The sequence below is a fragment of the Varanus komodoensis genome, unplaced genomic scaffold (genome assembly GCF_004798865.1).
Source record: "Varanus komodoensis strain SLA01 unplaced genomic scaffold, ASM479886v1 scaffold1, whole genome shotgun sequence".
Classification (NCBI taxonomy): Eukaryota; Metazoa; Chordata; class Lepidosauria; order Squamata; family Varanidae; genus Varanus; species Varanus komodoensis.
This window is the reverse complement of record NW_025335268.1, coordinates 96,772,205-96,794,796: the sequence shown is the minus strand read 5'-3', so window position 1 is coordinate 96,794,796 and position 22,592 is coordinate 96,772,205. Positions and strand designations below refer to the sequence as shown.

The 22,592-nt window shown below is 44.9% G+C and overlaps 1 protein-coding gene across 3 annotated transcripts in view; it reads left to right on the top strand.

The window, feature by feature from the left end:
• The first annotated feature begins 1,034 nt into the window (after positions 1-1,034).
• LZTS2 (leucine zipper tumor suppressor 2) overlaps positions 1,035-22,592 on the top strand; it is an 80,081-nt gene continuing 58,523 nt past the window's right edge. Inside the window, exons 1-2 of one of the 3 annotated variants that reach the window (XM_044437318.1) lie at positions 3,323-3,934; positions 4,583-4,632. In XM_044437318.1, coding sequence (XP_044293253.1) covers positions 4,594-4,632 — 39 coding nt within the window. In that variant the 5' untranslated portion in view covers positions 3,323-3,934; positions 4,583-4,593. Of the gene's footprint in view, positions 1,055-3,321; positions 4,633-22,592 lie in introns of those variants that run through there. The other 2 variants (XM_044437342.1, XR_006415440.1) reach the window with 2 other exon arrangements.

Below are 22,592 nucleotides of genomic sequence, written 5' to 3'. Positions count from 1 at the left end.
CTTGCCGGAACGTTCCGCTCCTTGGTGTGAGTACGTGTTTATGCACGCTCGCTCGCTCGCTCGCTCGCTCTCACACACGCACGCACGCACGCACGCGTACGTGTCCCCCTTCAGCTTAGGATAATACTTCATGCATCTGATGAAGTGGCTGGAGTTCACTAAAGTTAATGCGGCAACGACTGGCCAGTCTTCAAGTTGTCTCAATACTTGTTTGCCGTTTGTTCCTCTCGTTGCGATCTCAAAAGTCGTGGCGGGCTGGGCGGGGGTGGGCGGGCATAAGAAACTAGTGTGGAAAATGACATCGGTAAGAACACCTTTCTGAGATGATGATAATGGATCCAATGGTCAAAATTTGGGGACCCACGACCAGAAAAGGCGCTATAGAATCTGTTGTCAGTGCTTTTGAAACTTGCTGAGATGGGAGAAGCGTTGCTCCGCCCAAGCTATTGCTCCCTCTGTCTTTCTCCTTAGGGTGCAATTCTATCCACCAAGCCCATAGCCAGCCTAGAGCTTTTTGGGGCGGGGAAAGCAGGCAGGCAGTTCATCTGGTTTCCAGTCCTTTTGAAAACAAAATTGCTAGCTCTTTAAACATTGTTAATTTAAAAATGGGGGAAACACCCCCTGCCTCGGGAGCGCTATGTATGTTTGGGCAAAAACAAACAACCGCCAACAGATTCTAGCATTCTCCGGCCAACGCGGCTGACTGAGGAATGCTGGGAGTTGTAGGACATTTTTCTGTGTAAACACGCATAAGAGTGTGTTTGTAAAGTCTCTCCGTTTCATGTGCGCGGACGAAGTTTGCTGCTAACCCTGAAGGAGCCCTGCGTTTCCTTCTCCCGTTGATGGCCTGGAGCCAGGCTCTGTCCGCCCGTCGGACTCTCCCGAGAGCGGCCCCTTCCCGCTGTCCGTTCTCTCGACTGGCCGCTGCCTGGGGGGGCTTTAGGGGGGTGGCAGCCGGGCGGAGCACGATGTTGGGGCCGCGCATGGAGAGGCTGAAGCGGCAGTCGAGTGAGCTGGTGGGGGTCGCGCTGTCCAAGTGCTCGTCCCGGTGAGGGTGAGTGAGCAGCTGCCTGGTTGTGTGGCCCTGATGAAATACAAGGGGCCAGGAAATAGGCTTACCAGTGATAAGCTAACCCGGGGATTGAGAAGCAAAGATGGGGATGCGAGGAAGTAAGAGATCCCCCGCCCGGTCACTTCCCAGAGAAGGCATATGCTTTGAGCATGCTTTTATTTGAAACTAAATATGCTCCGCGCCTAAAATCCGTACTTTAACTGTGCTTTTACTGTTTTATGTTGCCTTTGAATACGGCGATCGCATTGCAAGCAGCGCAGAGAACTTTAATGAATCGGGCGACCGTAGAAATAGGGAAATCAGTCACTGGACTGATGTTAGGGGAAAGGTGGTGTTGCGGCGGGCGGGGATGGCTGCGCCAGAGGGGAGAGAGACTTTTTTGGACGGCGGCAGACGGACTCTGTGGTGCAGGAAACTCGATGCGGTGTAGGTCTTCTTGGGCTGAGCCAAAGTGTGGAGCAGGGGTGTTAAAAGCAGGGTGACTTTAGGGGGTTCAGCTGGGCTGATATGGAGAGGCTACGACAGGCTTCTCTAACGCAGTGTCTTCAGGTGTGTTGGATCTCAATTCCTGTGTGGGGTGGAGAAGATGGGAGTGGTATTCCCAGCACATCTGGAGGGCTTAGAGTTGGGGGAGGCCTGGCTAGGAGGTTAGTGTCTGTGGGAGCGGCCTGAAGGAGCACCCTGGGTTGACGAGGGGGAAATGTTCAGGGTTCAAGTGAATAGTGTGTGCACTGGTATGTTTCATTGAAATGGGCTGCACTGGAGATGGTTCTCATGAGTAGGATGTATTGATATGAGTGCCCAGCACATGAAGAAAAATTTAACAGTTCAGGCCCTGGAAGTTGGCAGTGGCTGCTGAGGTGTCCAGGGCTTCTGTTCCCCAGGGCAAACTTACTTTGAAGCTTTCCTCCCAGTGCATGCTGTGCCCAGCTTGCTCTGGCAACTTTCTTTTACATTATATTTTCTTTCCATTTTACAATCGCATAGTAAGAGTAGACTCTCAAGCAGTCAACTATATCAATGAAAGCCCTGTCCAAAGAATTCCTCTGGGCTCCAACCCCAACCAGCCTGCCCTCTGAACCACGTCTGTTATGCCAGTCCATCTTTGACTCAATAGGACAGCAGCAGAGACTTGGTATTTGGAATGGCAATTGCTGTAGACATGGAAAGCTTCCCCTCCTTTGCTTGGGCAAACTGTCTCTTCCTGCTGGGTATTAGTTTGCAGCAAAGCAGTTGAGGCCAGATGTTTACTGTGGATGATTTAAGACTAAGTGCTTGTACATAACTGGTTCGAGGACTGCAGCTTTTGTAGAATGCTTAGTTTACTTTGCAGGCTGTGTCTCTTGGGCATGCTCCACCTTATGGCTGAATTAGGTTTGAATTAGTAGCTCTCTGTTTACTGTATCTAGTGTGCTGTAGTTTGAATCTTGACTTTCCCATCTCTAAAACTGAGCTAGGATTTATTTCTCATAGGATGTAATCCTATGCTGGTTAGGGCATGCTCTAAGTTGCAGGACTTTTCTGCATAAACATGCATAGGCACACACTCCAAATGTTTGGTTATTTCTGCACTCTAATAGACCAGTCCTATGAATGTTCAGTTACCATTAAGTCCCACTGAATTCAGAAGGGCTTGCTTTTTCCCAGGTAAGTGTGCATAGGATTGTGGTCTTAGAGTAGAGGTCATGGATTTGCATTTGGGTGGTGTGGGTCTTGAAATGAAAGAAAAGCACCCTCAGGCAAGATCCTGAGTGGAGAATATGTGTAGATTTCATCTCACCTTTTATTTGGAAGAGCCTTACTTTTCCACTATAGAACAGAAGATTAACACATTTTTATGTTTGTGGGGTAGCAGTAGGATAAATGTATTCAAAAAGAAACTGGGCACCCATCTGAGTGGGATGGTGTAAATTGGTGTCCTGCAACAGCCCCTTCCAGCTCTACTATTCTGATTCTGTGTTCCCTCCCCTGCCTTCCAATTGTGGTCTTATGCTCATTAAAGAAAAGGAATGGATAAGATGGAAATCTGTATTTGTGGGTAAACATGAGTAAAGTGTTTGCGGGTCACAACACTGCTCTTCAGAGCTTGTGCTTTGGGTTGTCTAGCGGCAAATTCCAAGCTGTCAGCAGCTGCGCAGTGTGTAGTTCACTGAGTGCTAATAATGAATCGGTTTCTGCTTTACGTTTGGAGCATGAAAGGGTCTGAAACATGATGCTTGGACTTCTAAGGCTGGAGAATTGGGGAGGAGGGAGAAAAGTGGGGGCTTGGAAGTGGTGCATGATTTGCTCCTTGTGCCAGCTGGAAAGAGAAAAATCTCCTGGGCTTTCCTTTGGCGCAGATCCAGGAGTTTTTGTACAGTCCTGTGCCAAGCACAGGGAAGAAGCGAGGCTATACAAATTGCTGCCTTCTTGGCCTGATCCTGAGTGTGGTAGCTCATGTCTCATTGACTGTAGGTTGCTCCAGGTTATGTCTTGGAGCTGCCGAGGACTGCAAGGAATGAACTGCATCTAAACGGGAACGTGATGTGCACGGCACATGTACGGACATGCACATGCGAACTCAGTTGTTAGCATGAAAGAAATGTGAAGCGAAGGGTGTCCCTCCCCTCCCGTTCTCTGATTAGCTGTGGAAGAATGTTTGGCTATGACGCTGGGCAGGGTTCTTTGTATGAGAGTGTTTTGGAAGGGGAGTTGCAAGGATTGTGAGGAAAGCAGGCAGCAGGAACCAACCAAGCGGTTTATTACTCTTGCAGGATGTGTAAGCCAGCCTCATTTGCCATGTTCCTCTGTGGAGAAGTTTCTCCAGTGGTTTGCCCCTTGCTTTGGAAGTTCGGTTGTTGTTGACTGGGGTGTATTTGTTTGGTAGGTCTCTCTGTTTTTCTGCCTGCCAAGGCATATGGTATGGGTTGTGGAGTGGGGTGGGGTAGTTTTGTAGCTCTGTTTTTCAGTGCGAAGCATCATGTTGCCTAGAGGGAAGAGTGTCCCTCCCTGCCCGGATCTCAGTACCATAAATTTTCGGGGGAGAAAACAAACTGTAACCAGCTGCTCTTAAAATAATTGCTTGTGTTTGTCACTTGAATGCTGGAGCTGGTGTTATGGGTGTTACGGGTCTCTGTGAAGCAGCTAAATTTACAGTGAAAACCATTGTAAAGTGAGAGAGCATTGAATGTTCAAATCTCAGTAGAAGAACAGAGAATGGAGGACTGTCTTAATAGCTCTAAGTTATGTGTGTGCATGTGTATGGGTAAGCTTAAGGATCTTGACAGATTTTAACAAGGGGTGGTCTGCATTTTGCCCTTGCTCTGTGTATATGCTTTGGTGCTCCTTACCCTGAGCTCTTTCTTGATAAGAATTCTGTAGTAAGACAGACTGTGAGGGCTGATAGCTCATTATGGAAAGTTGTGCCGTGGTCCCATTGCGACCTGGACTTGTCATGTGATGCGCGTGCCTCAAAACTGCACTGATCTTTCCACTTCAGTTCTAAGCTGAACACATTTTCTGCCGTTTCAGAAGAGAAGTTGATGACACAAACCCTAGCTCACATTCAAGACCCGAGACAGGTAAGGTACATACGGTGAGAGCTCTTCCAGATATCTCTGAGCCAAGTTTACAAGTCTTTGGGCTTTCAAATGCAGGATCTGTATTGTAGGTTGTGCTGAGAAGTCTTGATGGTGCACCTCTTTGTTTGATTAACTTAAGATAGCACTCTTTCACACATAAGACAAGAAACTTTGGTCGAAAGCTTACAGCTTTTATTCATTCTGGAAGTTAAGGAGCACTTGGTGATTACTGTGGTGCAGTCAACTTGGTTGGTGATGCCAAGGAATCATGTTGTGTATAGATAACTCCCCCCACCCCAATCCACCTCCAGCTTTGCTTTTTTGCTTTTCTCTCTTTTATACTCCTTAAACTGGCTTTTTTGAGAGACCGGTGATTGGGATAAGAGAGAGGGAATGATTTGTCTGAAACCCAGTGTACCATTAGTGGAAGAAATTGCTATTAGAACAGGGTTGCCTTTTCCAGTTGTGTAAGTGTTAACAGGGTACTTTATAAACCTAAGGCCTGTAAGTGAAACTTTAGTCAGATTCTCGCTTGTGCATAGTTTGGGACTTGAATTCCACTCACTCAACTCCCTTGGTTACAACTTTGTGTTCATGGTAATCTTTGGAAAATTGGTAAAAATAAACATTCTTATACATTAAAACAACAACCCAGGATATTGCTCACCAACACTCTTCTTGAGACCTGACTTTGTCTTTCTAATTATTTCTTTATTATATTTATATCCCACCTTTTTCCATTGTTATTATATTTGTATCCTGTCTGTTCCCATGTTGGGACTCATAGTGTTTTGATAGGGTGGAAACCACTTCAGCTTGATATAGGACACAAAGATGGATGCAGAATGAAAAGATTTAGTGGCCCACCAAATAATATCTGTTATTCCATGTTTTCTGTATGCTAACACATGGCATGGATCATGTCCTGTCCTTTGTCAGAGATCCATGCTTTCTACTCCAACTTGCTACCCTAACTCAATCCCCCTTTTATTTCTGTTTCCCTCCAGCAGATGAAATGGATGGTTTGATCTGCCTACTTAGCTTGAAAAAAAAATTAGTGACACTGGTATCTTTATAGCAAGGAGGAGCAAGGAACTGGGTTAGCTACTCTGACTTTCCAGAGTAGGAGTTAATTATGTAGCAAGTTACAACAGGGTCTCTTTGTAGAAGCCACAGAGCAGCTGAGACAAAATGCCCATCATAACAGATGACCTTCTTGTTGTCTTGGGCTTGCTGTTCCTATTTCAAGGCAGTGATGATAAATGCAGGGGAACGAATGCTAATCTGTATTCAGAACATTTGGAGATACGGGCAGCCTTGGGGCTGCCTTTGCATGTTGTTTTTGCCCGAGTAGTAATCGTATTATAATGTATCCGTGCAAGCAAGACTTATGCTGTATTCGCCTCACATGTCTTCCACTCAGCAAGGGCACATCTGATGCCTTCTCAGACGGGAGGCTGGCAAAAACGGCCCAGTTCCTTAGGAAGTGGGCATGCTTATCACAGGAGTCCCCCAGCTCTTTACATCTATCAGATAACTTGTGGCTGAGGCTCCCTCACACTCAGTGACTCTCTTTTGCACAGTATTGTGGAGATTGTGCTGTGTTGTCTCATGAGATGCTGGTACATGTATCAGTATTGCAACCATGTGGGCTGAGCCGATTGTGTGTGTTCCCATTTGGGGGTGGGGATTAGTCTCTCCTAATAGGAAGGTGATAGGATGGAAATCAAACACATGTTTTATCCTAGCCATGTAGAGCAATGGAAGTGCTTGGAAAATGTTCCTATGGAAAATTAGTATAATTTGTTTTGGAAAATGTCTGATGCCCTGGAGAGTGATCAGTTTAAGATGTTTGTTTTACTTTTATTTAATAAACAGCAGGAACTTCCAAAATACACTATGTTAATTTTTTGTCCCAGTCCACTAGAAGGGAATCTCACACCCTACTGAGATAGCTTAAATTGCAGATTTCGATTGGTAATGATCTTCTGGTTTTTGCTTCATTCTCACAGAACTGAAAGCTTTGCTTGTAAATCACAGTTTCTTAATAAAAACTGGATTTGTGCAGACCCATATCTGGGGGGCTGAGAGGGCATTTGCCCCAACAAGCAGGCAGTTTAGACACATTGCAGCTGTAAAAAAAATTACATTGCCTGCTAGGATCTGTGCCTGACTGGTAAATTGGATGCAGCATGCTGGAAGAACAGAAACAAAAACCAGAGCAGAGGAGATGGATTTGAGAATTAAAATGCACTCTGGATGGTCGAAACATGGTTTAGAAAGCCATGTTTCTAAACAAAATTTGCTGAGGTATCTAGGCATTTTCTAAGGAGTGTACACATGCAATGACAATAGTGGTAAGGTTAGTACCCTGTCAGTGAGGAACATTCCTACAAAATGACCATGAAGCGGAATGCTGAAGACTGCCCAGTCATAAAATGAGGTGTGGAATGTGATAGTTAGTTGAACAGTTTTTCAGTAGCAAAGCATGCAAAAAAAAACTAAAAAAAAAAAAAACCCAACCTGGGCCCAGATGCACTTTTAGAGAGGGAGTAAATAAAGCAGACAGGCACAGCTCAGAACTAGAGAACAACTTTGCATGCCGAAGCTCCCAAGTTCAAGGAGGGGGTAGGAGAGACTGTTGTGCAACCCGGGAGAGTCCCTGCAACTCATTGCAGTCTGGAAAAGACAACAGGCGGTGGAGGTGCTCTTTCCCCCTAGTCTTATTTTGGCCTTCAGAGGTGTTGTTTTATGTGTTTGAGCTCAGACCTAGCTCTGCCTTGTCCTGTATCTTTTAGTCAGGTTGCTTTTCCTGGGTGACTAGCCAGGGATCCTATGGCAGTCATTTTGTGGTGGTGCCTGGGGCAAGTTTTTCAGCCAAACATGCCCATGAACCCAGAAAAACTGCTTTCCCCGATGTAGAAAATATGGAGTTAGTTGGACCAATTGCCTGATTCAGTACAAAGCTTTCTGTGATCTATGCAAGGCAGTAAATGAAAGGAGTTTTGTTTTGCTTTTTGAGAGAGTAAGTCTAAATAGCTGAACTGCCACATTTAGGGGAGGGGTAGCAATGATGGGAAATCATTTTAGCATGGGTTTGCTGGATGTACCACATTGCCTCGTGTTGCCAGTGTTTTCTTTGTGTGGGTGGTTCTTGCATGACAAAAGAATCTTTGCAAACAGAACAACAAGTGTATCAGGTTCATTTCAGTTTCCTCCCAAATCTAAATAGATTGCAATCAGATGTTGCTCCACCTCTTGATGGAGACGGGCTCAAAATGAACCTAACTGAGACTGAACTAACTGAAGGGTTGGATTGCAGGGGAGGGATTCCTGGAAGGAGCCTGGTTCTGTTCTGCTCTGCGGGAAGAGGGTGGTCAGCTTGTTTGGTGTGCTGTGCCCCCAAAGGCCTGATGTTAGCTAATTTGCATGCAGAAAAGCGGAAGAGCTGTCCATATGGTAGCTTAGGCAGGACTTTTTCTAACCCTGGGGACAGGCCCTGCTCTGCTTCTTGTTAAATAGATCTGGGCCAACCAGTTTCTGTCCCTTCTTATGGAATGTTTTTACATGCAAGTGGACCAATGGTTAGTCAGTATGTCCTGCCTCACTGTATCAACTGTGTCGCGGAGACTCTTTCTTGGGTTGCTATTTCTGGGGAAATTGGTCTGCTGGAACTAATTATTCCCTTATGCATGGAAATAGGATATGGGGGCTCCCCATGTGAGGGCCTCTCCCCACTGAAATCCCAAACCTTGCTCAATATTACACGAGAAACATGAATTTGTGGGCTCTCTCTTGTGGTGCCTTGGGGCATTATATGTCTGCTTGCCACAGTTTCTGTTTCCCAGAAGATTGTGTGAGCAATGGGCAGTGGTGCTCGCAAGAAGTTCCCTTCCTCTCATCTGGCCCAGTCGAGAAAGCTTGGCACCATTCCTTTAAAGTTTTAGGTGGTTGCTTTTTTTGTCTGGGTTAGGAAAGCAGGAATTTTGAGTTGGTGCCTATCTTTGCCAGTTGGTTGGTCCCACATGACATGGAGCAGAGGACAGCCTCCCACACTTGAGGTTAGCGATTTTCTCTGCTACACTAGCAAATTGCAGAAGTTGAAAGACAGAACCAGGCTCTCCTCCTCCTCATCCTGCCAGGCGCTGAGGCTGTGTTGAGTTTTGTTGGCAAATGTGCAGGGCAGAGAGGGTATCTTGATCTGCACAGCTGGGCATAGATATGCATTCTGTCTCGACGTCTGTGATAAGGGCTTCAGCATCATGGGCAGCGAGGGCAGTGGACAGACTGGGTTAGTTAAGTTCAAACATGGGATCTGTCTTGAATGGATGGAAGGGGCAGGAGTAAAAGGGGAGAATCAGGAGGCAGCAAGTACAGGTGGGGTTAATTTCTGAATCCTGTAGATCAGGGGGAAGACATTATAGTGCCCTCCAGATATTTGGAGATGCAGTTCCCAGAATCTTCATAATCTGTTCAGTGGTCCAAGACTGGGAGATACAGTAAAAAACATCTGAAAGGTGCCAGCTTTTCGACTTCTGGTGTAGTGCAAAATATTTGCCAAAGCTTCCATCCACCAGAAGCAAATTCACTTTCTGGACAGTGAAGGGACACAGAGTGGGGACAGTGCAGGGAATAGCCTGCTGGAAGCAATGGGACTTTAGCAGCTTGGTAAATCTAGATCTTGATCGTATCCAAAAGCACTGGAACTGCAAGATCTGGTCTCAGAGGACAGGTTTTCTATGGCCATTATTCCAAAGTAAGTCCAAACTAAAGAATGGAGGAATGAATGTGTAAAGCATATTGTATAATCTCTACTGAGAGATCATTATATTTTCCAAAGTTTTCCCTAATAGCGTATGCAGAGATCCTGGATGCTTCCAGAGAGGGCTGTTATTGTGCAATTGCACGGTCTCATTCATGGGGTTTTATTGGGATGGGGATCTAGGTGTTATATTCTCCTATGTGTAGAACTCCTGCATTTTACAGGTGCAGCTTTCTTCTTTTGTATCAGAAACAAGCAAACAAAATGGTCAAGCATGAAAAGGCAGGAGAGATGCACAATGGCTTTTATTTATTTATTTATTTATTATTTAATTATTAAAACATTTTTATGCCGCCCCATTCGCCGAAGCCTCGGGGCGGCTTGCAACAATAAATTAAAATAACATGTTAAAATATATACATTAAAATAAAATACAAATATACAATATAAAACATACAATATAAAACAAGCCACCCTGGCCAGATAAAATTCAATAATATTAACATTTAAAATACTGCTTAAATAAAAAGGTCTTTGCCTGGCGCCGAAAAACAAATAACGAAGGCGCCAGGCGGACCTCTCTGGGGAGCGCATTCCATAACTTAGGCGCCACCGCTGAGAAAACCCTCCTCCGAGTAACCATCCTCCTGACTTCTTCCACGGAGGGCTCCCGGAGAAGGGCCTCTCCCGCCGATCTCAGGGGGCGGCTGGGCATATATGGATGTAAGCGCTCCTTCAGGTAACCAGGATGGTTCGTGTTAGGATCGTGTTTTGATGGTTTGATGGTTCGTGTTAGGATCCCTGAGTCCAGGATCACGCTCTGTTTTTACAGCAATATTGTGGCTCATGTTCGAGCAGCATAACCCACACGGATCTTTGTGTGCATGAGCACAGACATGCTGCAGATCTAGCTTATATGAATAATTTATTTCAACTGTCGAATTTGCATTTTAAACCGCAACAACTGAGATGTTTTGAGCACACGTACAGCTCCCTGACTTTGGATTGCAATCATTTTCTCTTTTCTTAACAGATGTTTGGGCAACCCCCAGAAAGTCAGTTGTCTCTCAGGATGTCACCTTTCATCTGCAGAGGGAGGGTGGTTTCCTACTCTTTCCTTGCAAGAGCAAATGGAAAATGCAAAGAAACGTGGTGGGGTGGGGAGCCAGGGCTTATAATGTGGGTAATGGAAAATATTATGTGGCTAATGGGAAGCAAATCCAGGCCTCTTGGGTTTCCCACCAGCAACTTTTCAGCTAATCTAGGCACCAACACTAGATTAATTCCTGTTGTTAGTGCCCTGTCTTGTTTGGATCCTGTGCTTCATGCACAATTCTGGAACCACATGGCCTGCATGGAGTGCTAGGTTCCATGCATTTTGGGGACCGTGTATTAGGAAAGGAATGGGCAAGTTATGAAATAAAACATTCACAAATAAAGAAGCAAGACAATAGTTGTTTGCACTGTGCTTCCATTGTGTAGGACAGGGTTGCTATCTCTTTTCACATCTAAGGGCGATTTTTTTTTTGTTGCTTTTCATGTGGGCAGGAAGAGCATGCCCTATCTGAACTCTCATCAGCCAGTGTTCTTTGAGATCTGTAGCCAAAAAGAGCTCTGCAGTGTGCTTCTAAACTAGCCCTTCCCAATCTGGAGCCCTCCAGATATTTTGGACTACAACTCCCATCAGCATCAGTCAGCAGAGTGAGTGGATTGGGATGATGGGAACACTGGTCCAAAATGTCCGGAAGGCACCAAACTGCCATTCTATACCTTTCGTTTGTTTGCACCACTATATGGAAAATATTGCTCCTTTCCCCATTATGTTTTCCTGCAAGTCTAGCAGCTATTTTAGTGCAAGCCCAGATGTGCACGTGGTCTGTGCAAAACTGCAGATGGAGCCAGACACGGCTCTGTCCCCTTGTCTGTTGGGCAAGAACAGGCTCAACTGCTTTCCTGCTTTTTGGTCAGGTAAGGGTCTGAGAGTGTGGCAGGGTTGCTTACCCTGAGGCCTCCTCCTGCTCTCTTCCTTTAAACCTCCCTTTCGGGGATGTGGGGAGGGACAGAAAGCCTGCTCCAGGATCTGGTGAAAGCTGAGAAGCTCCTTCACCTAAGCAGCTGCAGGACATGGCAGGATTCTCCTTGAGCGCTGGGCAAATCTCCTGGGTGGGCACCGATAAGAGTAAAACATTTTTGGCTGCCTCCTCTTTCCCTGTGCCTACTCATAGTGGCCCTCTCAGAACTCCCTGCTGTGGTTGGCTGCAGGGGAGCTTGGAGAATGAGAAAGCTTAGTGCAGTGTGGTTTTTCTGAATTAAGGGAAACTGACAAGGATTTATCTTAGAGTTTGACTGTGGGTGGTAATCTAGCCCCACCAGCAGCTAGTTGATGTTGGGCTGTTATTGTGTCGAGCTGGCCATTGCTTCTCCATTACCAGGTTGGGCAGGTTCTGCTTCTCCTGAAGAAGGAGGTTAGTGTACGGGCAGAAAACCTAAGCAGTCATCCCAGGTCCCCATTCTTACATTTCTTCCTTCCAGTCACAGGCAGTATAAAATGAAATCCATTGCAGCTTTCCGTCATTTTGTCTCAGGTGGCTTTTGTGCAGTAAAGTATGCTACTGATAAAAATTGCAGGTAGTTGGATAGGAATACATATTATAAGAGATGCACCCATCAGTGTTGTTATGTTACGCTTCTCCAATTATAAATGCACTGGGGGTGCTACCAAACATCATCTGGTTCAGGTGGGAACTTTCTGCTTCCCTAATTATTGCTTTAAAATATTTCTAGGTTCCAGTTGATGGCAGAAGACTTCTCATGGTATAATAAAATCCAGTGTGGACTTAAGCAGTCAAAACACAGGTAAAACATAAAAAAGCCTTAAAAGAGTAACAGAAACAGCAGCAGCAGCAGCAAAAGTATCAGGGGAGGCCAAAGTAGAATAAGATATTATCCAGGCCCTTCTTAAAAGTCTGCAATGATGTGGCCTGGTAAACTGATGGCAACTTGTTCCAGAGGTGGGGGCTACTGTGGAAAAGGCCCTCTCTCCTGTGATTGGACACCTAACTGCTCTCATTGGTGGACATAGAAGGAAGGTCTTTCTTACTGATCTTTAAGTGTATGTAGGATTATTCAAGTAACTTGGTCCTGAACTGAAAGGTTTTGAAGGACAAAGTCAGCACTTCAAACTTGTCTCAAACAGGAACCAGTGCAGCTGGTGCAGCACTGCATGATCAGACTTCCTCATCCCCACCAGTGCTTGGCAGCTGTGTACCACGCAGGCTGAAGTTTTTGGACTGCCTTCACAAGCAGTCTCATGTACTGTGCATTTCAGTAGTCTGGCCTGTATGTCATTAGTGTCATTAGAGGGAAGGGTCACCCTCTCCAGGATGGCGTACCTACCTAAGATGGTAAAACACACTCCTGGACAATGCAGCTCCCTGGGCTTTCCCAGTTAGCTCAAAGTCCAGGAAGATTTCCAGACTATGCCATTGGTCTTTTAGGGAACGTGCAACCTAAGACCAGCCACAAACCTCCAAAGTAGCAATTTTTTCCAGCCCACAATTACCTCTGTCTTATTTGGATTAAGTTTCAGCTTGTGTACCCTCAGCCCCCCTGAAACACTTTTGAGACGCTGGTTCATGAGCTTGACAGCCTTCCTGGGACATGTAGATGGAAATGAGAGGCAGAACTGGGTATCATCTGCACACTGATGGGACTTCAGCCCAAACTTTCTGATGACTTCCCCCAGCCGTTTAATGTAGCTGAGTTCCAACCTTGCTTTGCTCTTCCAGTGGGTTGCAAGAGGTATGCAGAAGTGAGTGGGAGAAAGGTTGCACATGTAATGGGGCATGGCCAGCCCCAAATCTGACATGCACGATGGCTGGTGTTTTCCAAAGGTCACAGTGTCCAGCATCAGAAACAGACTTATCTTGTCAGAGTTTCTTAACGACACTGAAGGGAGGTATCGGATTGGGTAACACTGCTTGCTTGTTCTTCCCCATGCTTTTTGATAGGCTAGACTGCTCTAATGCACTATATATGGCGCTGCCATTGATACAATTCCCGCTGATGTTAAATGGCACCACTGGACGATCAATCAGAGCTGGACAGCCTAACATATTTCTATACTCTTGTTCAAACTGCACCGGCTGCCAGTTGCTTCCTGGTGCCAACTCAAGGGGCTGGTTTTGGGCTTTAATGCCCTGGACGGCTGGGAACCTGGTAACTTCAGGAAGCTCTTCTTCCATAGCTGATGCCTTTCCTTTGTTGCAAATGGTGCTGCTGAATGAGGTGCGGTAGTCATTCACCAGGAGCAGAGCCTTAATGGTGAAGGCACCAATGCCTTCTTTGCTAGTCGAATGTCCCCTCAACGGAGATACATCTAGCCTTCTGCACTGCTTTCCTTTTCATATCCAGTCAAGACCTGGCTTCTCCAGAAGATATTTGGATTGTATTTTTCCATTATTTCTTAATCATAGATTCTGACTATGTTGCTATTTGTATCCTATTACTCTTTTTATCCTGCTGTTTTGGAGTTTCCTGTGGGAAACCAAAGAGGGTGGTTGTTCTTTTTCATTGCTTAAACACATTGAGATCAGTGTGGGTATTTTCCTGTATGTTATCTGCAATCATTGTCATTGTATGATGTTTTTATAGGTTTAACTGCTGTAAGATATGTTATTAAAATGGTCACTTTTTACATTCAATTTCCTTTTGATATCATTGTTTACAGTTCTCTCCCCACCCATGCTCTATACTCAGTACATCTGATGACATGACATGGCCTCTAGTCCACAAAAGCTTATACCAAAATTAATTTGTTTGTCTGGAAGGTGTCACAAGACTCAGTTGCTTTAGTTGGAATGGACCAAAATAGCTACTCCTCTGAACATTGCTGTGCTTTAGTCTCTTTCTAGAAATGGGGCAGGTGGGCAAAAGAGGTGACTGCAGGTCCTAGCAGAGCAACTGGGAGAACATGGCAACAGGAGAAGGCATCAGGTGGCCCTCAGGAATGACAGAATACAGGCCATGGATTTGAATGTAGAACCAGAGTGAAGGTGTTTGGAAGAGGGTCCTATTTTTTTGTGGTAAGGACAAGGAGATAAGAGGGAAAGGTGGACGTGTAGTCATTAGCAGGCTAGTTTATAGGATCCAAGGTGTCAAGGGAGCTGCACAATTAGGAATGATGAAATATGGTTCCTGACTCAGGGGGCCTAAAAAATCCTTTATGTTTATTTTAAAAAGAGGTGGGTAACCTCGCACCAACTGAATCTGATGCACTGCAATACTCATCAGCTCCAGTGGGCATGAACAATGGAAAGAGATGATAGGAGTTGCAGTCCAGACATCTGGCAGGTATCCAGTTGTTCAGTTGCCTAGCCCCTGATTTAAAAGGCAAAAAATATTACTCCTGGGGTCTGAGGAAAGTAAACTCAAAATATATGGGCAGGCTTCCAGTAAAGGTTAGAAATGTATGTGGGCCCAGCAGAATTTCTTGTGAATGGGTCGGAAGCCCTCATGTAGGTTTGCTCCTGTCTTCTTCCCTCCCACTTTCGACTTGACACCTCCACTTTCCTTTTCAGTTGATCCAAACTCCTTTGTCAGTCACTGAGAACATAACAAATACTGGAACTCCAGTTACCACTTGCAAACTACCTGAGCTGTGCAATCAAGTTTACCTTATTTATTTTAGCAACCGGTTTTCTTTACAGAGTTTGCGGCTTTTATTGCAGGATCTTAGGAGTTCTGTTTCTTTTAAAGATACTGTGAAGCCAACTGATTTGAATGCTATTTCTTCTTGAGCTTTTTCTTTAAGGCATGCATGCCCAGATCTGGAACCCTCTCGCTGGAACCATGTTGCTTCTGCTCAAACAGGCAGACCCCAGGGTAAATTGACCGGTGTGATATCTGCTAATAGTGAATGGAGTGGAGGGAGTTTGGTTGAAGTGACCTTTAAGTCACTTCCAGCATTCTGATTCTATGAAATTGGCAAAGTGGCTGTAGGCGGATGTCATTGTGGGAGGTGGTGATCTTTGGAACTGCCATTTGGAAAAGGAGACAGTATTCTTCAGGGCAGTTTAGCAGAGAACTAATAGATCGGTTTCTTAGCATGAATAGGGCATGTATGATAAGAGCAAACTTGGGTTTGAAAGGTCTAAATTAGTGAAAACGTCATGCAGAGAAGTCTTTTTCCAACATGGAGCTTTTCAGATGTGTCTAACTACAGCTCCCTTCGCTCCAGTGTAGGAATGGCCGGAGTTGCAGCCCAACACATCTGGATAGTATCAGATTGGTGAAGGTTAAGGAAGAGAACTGCAGCTCCATGCAAGAGGCAGCCTGATGGAGAACAGCACAGACAGGGCCTAAGGATTTCTCCCTGCCCCAGAAGCCCCTTGTTTTCCTTGCCAGTCACCAGAACATACTTCTTTCTTAGTGATCCTGGGCACACATTGAAGAAGTCACACTGTTATTTGATTGCATACTGCACTGTTGCTTTTACACTATTGGTGTATTATTGTGCCTCTGTGAAGGCCTAGGTTTCATAACAACTTTATCAGGCACCCCCACAGCCCAGAAGGCAGTTAGTTTCCATGTTCTTAGGGCTGGCCAGTCAGAATTTCAATGTTAGACGCAACTTGATGGAATATGCATTACAGTCTCACCCAGTCGTGGGCTGGATCTATAGATTGTCTATGGTTAGTTTCTGCTTGCTCTTTCCACTTGGTAGCAATGCTTCCAGACAAACCTTGGGATATGAACTCTCAGTCTCTTGTCAGTTCCCTCCCATGTTTGCTGTCTCCATGGCAATAAAATCCCTTCTATGTTGCATAACCCTCACGGAGCTGAGCAGCCTCCACCTAATGGCTCCCACAATGCTCTGCCTTTTTTGCTGGATAGAAAACCTGTGGCCAGGCTGTGCCACTTTAGATGGGTAGTGGATGTGTTCTTCTTGGAAAACAGTCCTTCAGCACAGAAAACTAGAATGTCAGGGAGAAAGCTAGGGTAGACATTTTGTAGGTGAATGAAGGTTTTGCATGTTGAGAACTATCCCAGGATAGTAACCCTTACCAAAAGTCTGAAAGTTCCATCTCTGTGGATAGGCCTGATTTCTATTTCGCGTCCATTTCTCCCTACTAGACAGAGTACAAGTGATTTCTTTTGTCCCTAGATTGTTCCACAGACGAGTGGTAGGAGATGAAGTTGTGCTTTGTCATCTTCCCTAGTATGTTTTGCCAACCATGTCATGCTAGAACGAAAAATGCAAATCGTGTATTTTCAAGAACTGAAGGTAACACAGGCACAGGAATTCATGATAGCTCAAATGGTGTTGGTTATCTAGAGTACTGTGCCCAGTCTGAGTCATTGTTTTTTGCAGATGTTTTAAGTTAGATGAACATGAGAGGATTCAGAATACAGGAACAAAAATTATGAAATGCCTAGAAAATGTGCCAAATCTGGGAGGAAACTAGCTTAGCTACTTAGGTTCCATGTCCTCCTGCAGGCAAGCCTATAAATCAAGCCCAAAGGAATAGGCTTTTCTTATATTCTTATGTTCTTATTGGATCTTCAGAATGTACCCCAAATTATGGACTAGAGAAAGTTAACAGGGACTGATGGCCCTAAAGGAGGGAGTTCAACTCAGAAAAAGTGCATTTCCCTGCAATAAAGCTGTGGAAAAGCCCTGTTTAAAACATTATGACTTCTGAGTATCTTTTTTATATCCTCCCTTTTTTCCTGTAAGGAACCCAAGATTGCCAACATCGTCCTCCTCATCTTCATTTTATCCTTACAACAAGCCTGTGAAGTAGGCAGTCAGTGGATAGGCCAGGTCAGTCCGTACAGTTCATAGCCAGTGTGGTGTAGTGGTTAAGAGACTGGGACTGGGACTCAGAGGATCTGGGTTCTAGTCCCCGCTCAGCCATGGAGCCAACTGGGTGACTTTGGGCCAGTCACAGACTCTCAGCCCAACCTACCTCACAGGGTTGTTGTTGTGGGGATAAGATGGAGTAGGAGATATAAGCTGCCTTGAGCCCTTTGTAGGAAAAAGGCAGGATATAAATCACAATATAAATAAAATAAAATAAAATAAAATAGCTAAGTGGAAACTAGAACCTGGATCTTCTGAGACCCAGTCCAACCTTTTAACCATTATGCCAGTAAAACATGCCCAGGGCTGCAGAGAGTTTGGTGACTGCTTCACCCAGTCACTCAGCTGTCCCCTCTAAGTAATACTGTAAGAGGAAAGCATGATCAATTTAACGTTGGAAGGGCTTGTTGATTTAGAGTTAAATAGATTAAGAATTAGAGTGAATAGTCACAGTAACCAAATCAAATCCTCTGTCATGGCAAAGGATTTAGTAGCCATAGACCAACCGCATTTGCCACATGATTATCTCCTGTGCTTTTGAGCAACCGCAGTCAGCTCCGCTGCCCAACTCCCACTGGCCATCTCTAAAGAGAGAGTTACTAGGCCTCAACCCCACCGAAGCCACATCCTCTAGCAAACCTTCCCCATAAACCCACACATTTGTGGTGAGTTACGATTTTCTGTGGTTAGGGAAAAAGCACGTGCCACATCCTCAGAATGTCAACTTATTTCTAATGTCATATCTCTGCAGCACATGGGCCAGGTGTCTGTCTGTACAGAGGACAAAAGACAATCCTCTGTTTGAATGTGTTCTCTATTTGGTGGGCTTTTCAGTCCACATCTGGTTTAAACTCGAACCATAAGGAGCAAAGAACATGCGTCTTGGAGTTGGCCATCAAGAGTTAGCACATGGACAGCAAACTGAGTGGGCGCGCGCGCACACACACACATCCATGCACACACAGCGGGCAAAACAAATAAACATGAGGCAGGGTCAAAGGTCATGACATGCAAAAGTAATGCCATGTGGGACAACAGTTGGAGCCATTTCTGTGACAATTAAGTCTCCCAGGCTCGGCGCTGGGCAGTGTCTCCGTCCAAGGTATGGCTAGCGGTTGCTGACAGAGGAATATCTGTGCAGTTCTTATTTTGCAACTTTGGAACAAACCCCATGGAATTCTTTGGGACTTAGTTACAAGTCAGCTTTCCTAAGCTAGGCTGGGCAATGCTGACGTGATCTGGAGAACAAGACATAGCATGTGACAGTGCTACTATTGTGCATTGTACTATTCTGACCTGCCAACAGAAGGCAGGCATCTTTTTTGGCCAGGTGCTTGAGTCACACCGTAAGGTACTTACTTTACTATTGATGGATCATCAAGCTGCTCTTAATCTAAAATTCCACTGCAGAAGGCACCGTCCCACCATCTTGTTCCCTTGATGTGTAGGAGTACAGTTTCCACCATCCTCCAGTCAGCTGGGGAGGGTCTTGGATAGGATTATGGGAGTTGTAGTCCATCATATCTGAAAGGTACCAGATTGGGGAGGGCTGGAAGAAAGTACCCGAAACCACATGTATGTGGAGACATGACCCAGAGCCTGAGAGGAATGATTTGTACATTATGCATTTGGCTGTGGGGCAAGACGGGTCTTCCAACCAATGCTTTTACCACACGGTCACCCTGTCTCATTCACAGAATTTTCTCAGAAATCCCCAGATCAACGTCTTCTCTTTGCAACTCTGCTGTGTTTTCCCACAGCTGCTTCCATTCTTTTTTCTTCTTCACAAAATAATCTGCGAAGTAGGAAAAGATGGAATAGTTGCACAGTGCTTTTGGGATTGTAGCACTAGGAGCTGTCCTTCTAGAAGCCCCCAGAGAGAGGAAGTGTTTTGGAAACTTTTGGAAACTGTTGCTGTGAGATTTCTGACTGGCAGAAGCAGATTTTTAGAATTTAGGAGTGCTGGAAGGCTGCTGCTTTGCATTTAGCACTGCATATGTGCTTGCTTGCTTCTCATCTGGTCAGCCTGTATATTTCTGAATAAACAGATGGTAATAGAAATTCCACATGTCTTCAGTGTCATCTTCTCACAAGGAAATAGCCCTGTAGAGCTGCCCTAAAACATCCTGCCTCTCGGGAAGGTGGAGAGCACAAAATAATGCAATTCAGGACTAAACAACATGTTCTGCTAAATGTTCTATTTATTATTATATCAATGACTTGCCTGCTTTCTTGCAAAGCATTTAAGGCTGCTTGCATATTCCTCTTCCTCACCATTTTACCTTCACAACAACCTTGTGAAATAGGTTGGATTGAGGAATCATAATTGACCCGAAGTCACCCAGTCATGCCCTGTCTTTATAATGCAGCTGGTTCCCTTTTTAAACATCTTGAGGCATGTGATGGATTAGGAACAACATGTATAGGTATGGGAAGTTTAAGCCTTCTCATCCAGCTGCTTTTACTCCCTAAAGTCTCCTCTCTGCAGATGCTAAAACACCCCTCTTCCCACTGCTTAATACTCTTTTTCCACCAATTGAAGTTTCTTCTTTTTAGACTTCAGGAAGAAGTGGGGGAGTGAAGTTGAAAAAAATGATGATCAACTGCAAGCTACGCATTGAACTTACCATGCAGTTTAGCCCTAAGAGACAAGAAATACTTGCTAAGTGATCTTGTCCAGCCCTCTTTTTTGATGCAGAGAATATCGTTGATGCAGGCAGTTTGTGTCCAAGCATTGAACGGGTGCATGTATTTTACTACATCTCAGAGCAATGCCTATGTTACTTTCTTAGTTTGGTGGGGTTGTGATACATGAGATTTTTATACCGCTCAGACCAAGACCCATGTGCCTCCTTCTGGAAGGGCTCCCTCCTTTGAAGAAAATAGAACCATAATCCCAGATGCCAACTGGTCTAAGATGTCTGGAGCTTGCTGGTTAAGATATTGTGGTCGAAGAGTCTAAACTTTTCTGGCTGGCTGGCTGGCTGGCAAAGGCTGGCAAAGGCTGCAAAGATGGAGAATGGGATTGTGCAAAAATGTTCTACCTCCTCCCACTCCATCTGGCGGTGAGTGCCTGCCAAAAGGGCCTGCTTCCGCATCTCTGTTTTATTTAAGGAAATCTTAAACTGACCATGTGATGTAAAGGGATGTGTGTTCCTGGAAGCTGCGATTCCCAGAGCAGACCTTTCCTCTGCTCCAAAGCTGCCCCGGGAGGTTGTGGCACAAAGGATGCACACGTCATTCAAACACTGTGATGACCTTACAAGTTAGTTGTGGCGATCTCTGAATCGATGAAGCAGAGAGAAGTGTGTGTTTATCTTGCAGGCTGAGGTTTCTGCAGAACAGACCCTGCTGCTGCATGCAAGGGAGGAGCACTGAACATGGCTTTCGGCCTTTTCTCCTCTTCGGCTGGAGGTGCTTTCCATTTAGTTCCTGCAGCTGAGACAAAAGAACAGTTCTGAAGTGTTGTGGGAGGAAGCACAGCAGTGGCGGGGACCCAGTTGTCCCAGGACATGCTGAACATGGACCAAAGACCTGTTGCTTTGGGGTTTATCCGTGTGCCTCAGTAGACTGGTACCATTATGAACACTAGAGTGGACAGAAACTAGACTGGGCCCTACTGGTTGTAGGGATGGACAAATCCATTCATTCTGATTTCTCTCCATCCCTCATTCTTTTCAGTCTTAAGCTGAGTTTGTCTTGAACTTCTGAGACTTTCTCTAGTCTTAATTTTGGCTCAGCCCAAATGTTTGAAAATATTTTCCAAAATGGTTTACATGAAAATTTGTGCAGATGGATGGTACACATTTCTGAAAACATACATACTGCATGGATTTTTGCCTAATGTACATTTTTTGAAAACAGTTTTCTTAATATAACACATATTTGAATGTTGTTTTCCTCTAATATTTGCATTGTTGTATGCATTTTTATCAGAGAGCTCCACTGTGAAATTTGGGAAACCGAATTTTGACTGGTGAGTTTTGGATCACACAGCGCTTTGAAAGTGTGAGATTTCTTCCCCATCCATAAATTAGATTGTTAGATAATTTTGTAGTAGATTGACAAGGTTTTTTTAGTGTCAATTTTTAAACCATAGCATCAGTAAAAAAAATGGGTTTTTTCCTGTTGCCTAAATTACCTGGTTAAATCTGTATTCTGTATAAACTGAGACAGAAGTTTGTACTTGGATCTTAGCTTATGGCTCAAGAGAAGAAGTTGCCAACTGACTCCTGTCTATGAGCTCTTCCCTTTTTTCATGTAGCCCTGAGCCACTATTTTGTACCTTGCTCCAGCTATTTCACTTTAAAACTAACCTCAAATATATCCACCAACCCTGAAGTATAATACAGGAAGGAGGTTGAAAGGAGCATTTTCTTTGTTTACAACATGGAAGTATGGTCCTGATTATATTCCATAGCTACAGATCTCTCTGTATAGGTGTCTACCTTTCTCCTTTCTCCTAATGCTAAATCTTTCCCAGGATATGAAGAAATGAAATAATTTCCTGGCAAATTTTGGAGGGGATATCTTTATACTCTTTTTGTCATCTGTTCATAGATGTCACCTTGAAGCAGAATTCTCTTACATTTCTTATCCTTCTGTGTTGTGTAGTGCAAGGAAAGAAAAGGAGAGGAAACAGCTCAGCTCCCAGGTTCTGTGGAGAAGCAGGCCTGGGAATTCACCCTGCTGTATCATAAATTCTTGGCCTGAAAGCAAACTGTGGCTTCCCATGGGCGCCAAGCATGCCTCTGCAGAGTCTCTGCTGTGCCTTAATTCCAAGCCTCCCCCATGTTTCTGAACTGTGAAAACAGCTTCAGCATTGTTCCATCCTTTGTTGGGCTTTGTTTAACGAAGGGGCTGTTGTTTAAATGCCGAGGTTTGCAGAGCCACAAGATGGCATCTTGTAAGGCCCAAGTTGCGTGCTGCCATCCCTGTGGCTGAGTGCTTCACTTGGCAACTGTGCGAGTGCCAGAGCGGCTGGCTTGGTGGAAGCAAGTTCCACCAAGTTCTCACAAATCCTCTTTTTCAAAAGATATGGATAAGACCACAACCAATCTGGAAAGGGGAGCTGCTTCACACCAGTGGCTTGCTGGGTGGAGCTGCTGCCATGCCTTTCCCACATATATGTGGCTGCATGTTTGAATTGATACTCTGCTTTAACGCACGTGTCTCTTTGGGTATAGCCTTTCACTTTTAATAGCAAAATAAAAATCTTTAGCTTAGATCAGATCATTTCACAGCAAATATTCACATAAGGAAATTTAAGTGATACAGGGAGGATCTTAATATAATTTATTTCAGAGGAAAAGGAAAGAGGAAGGTTCCTGTTAT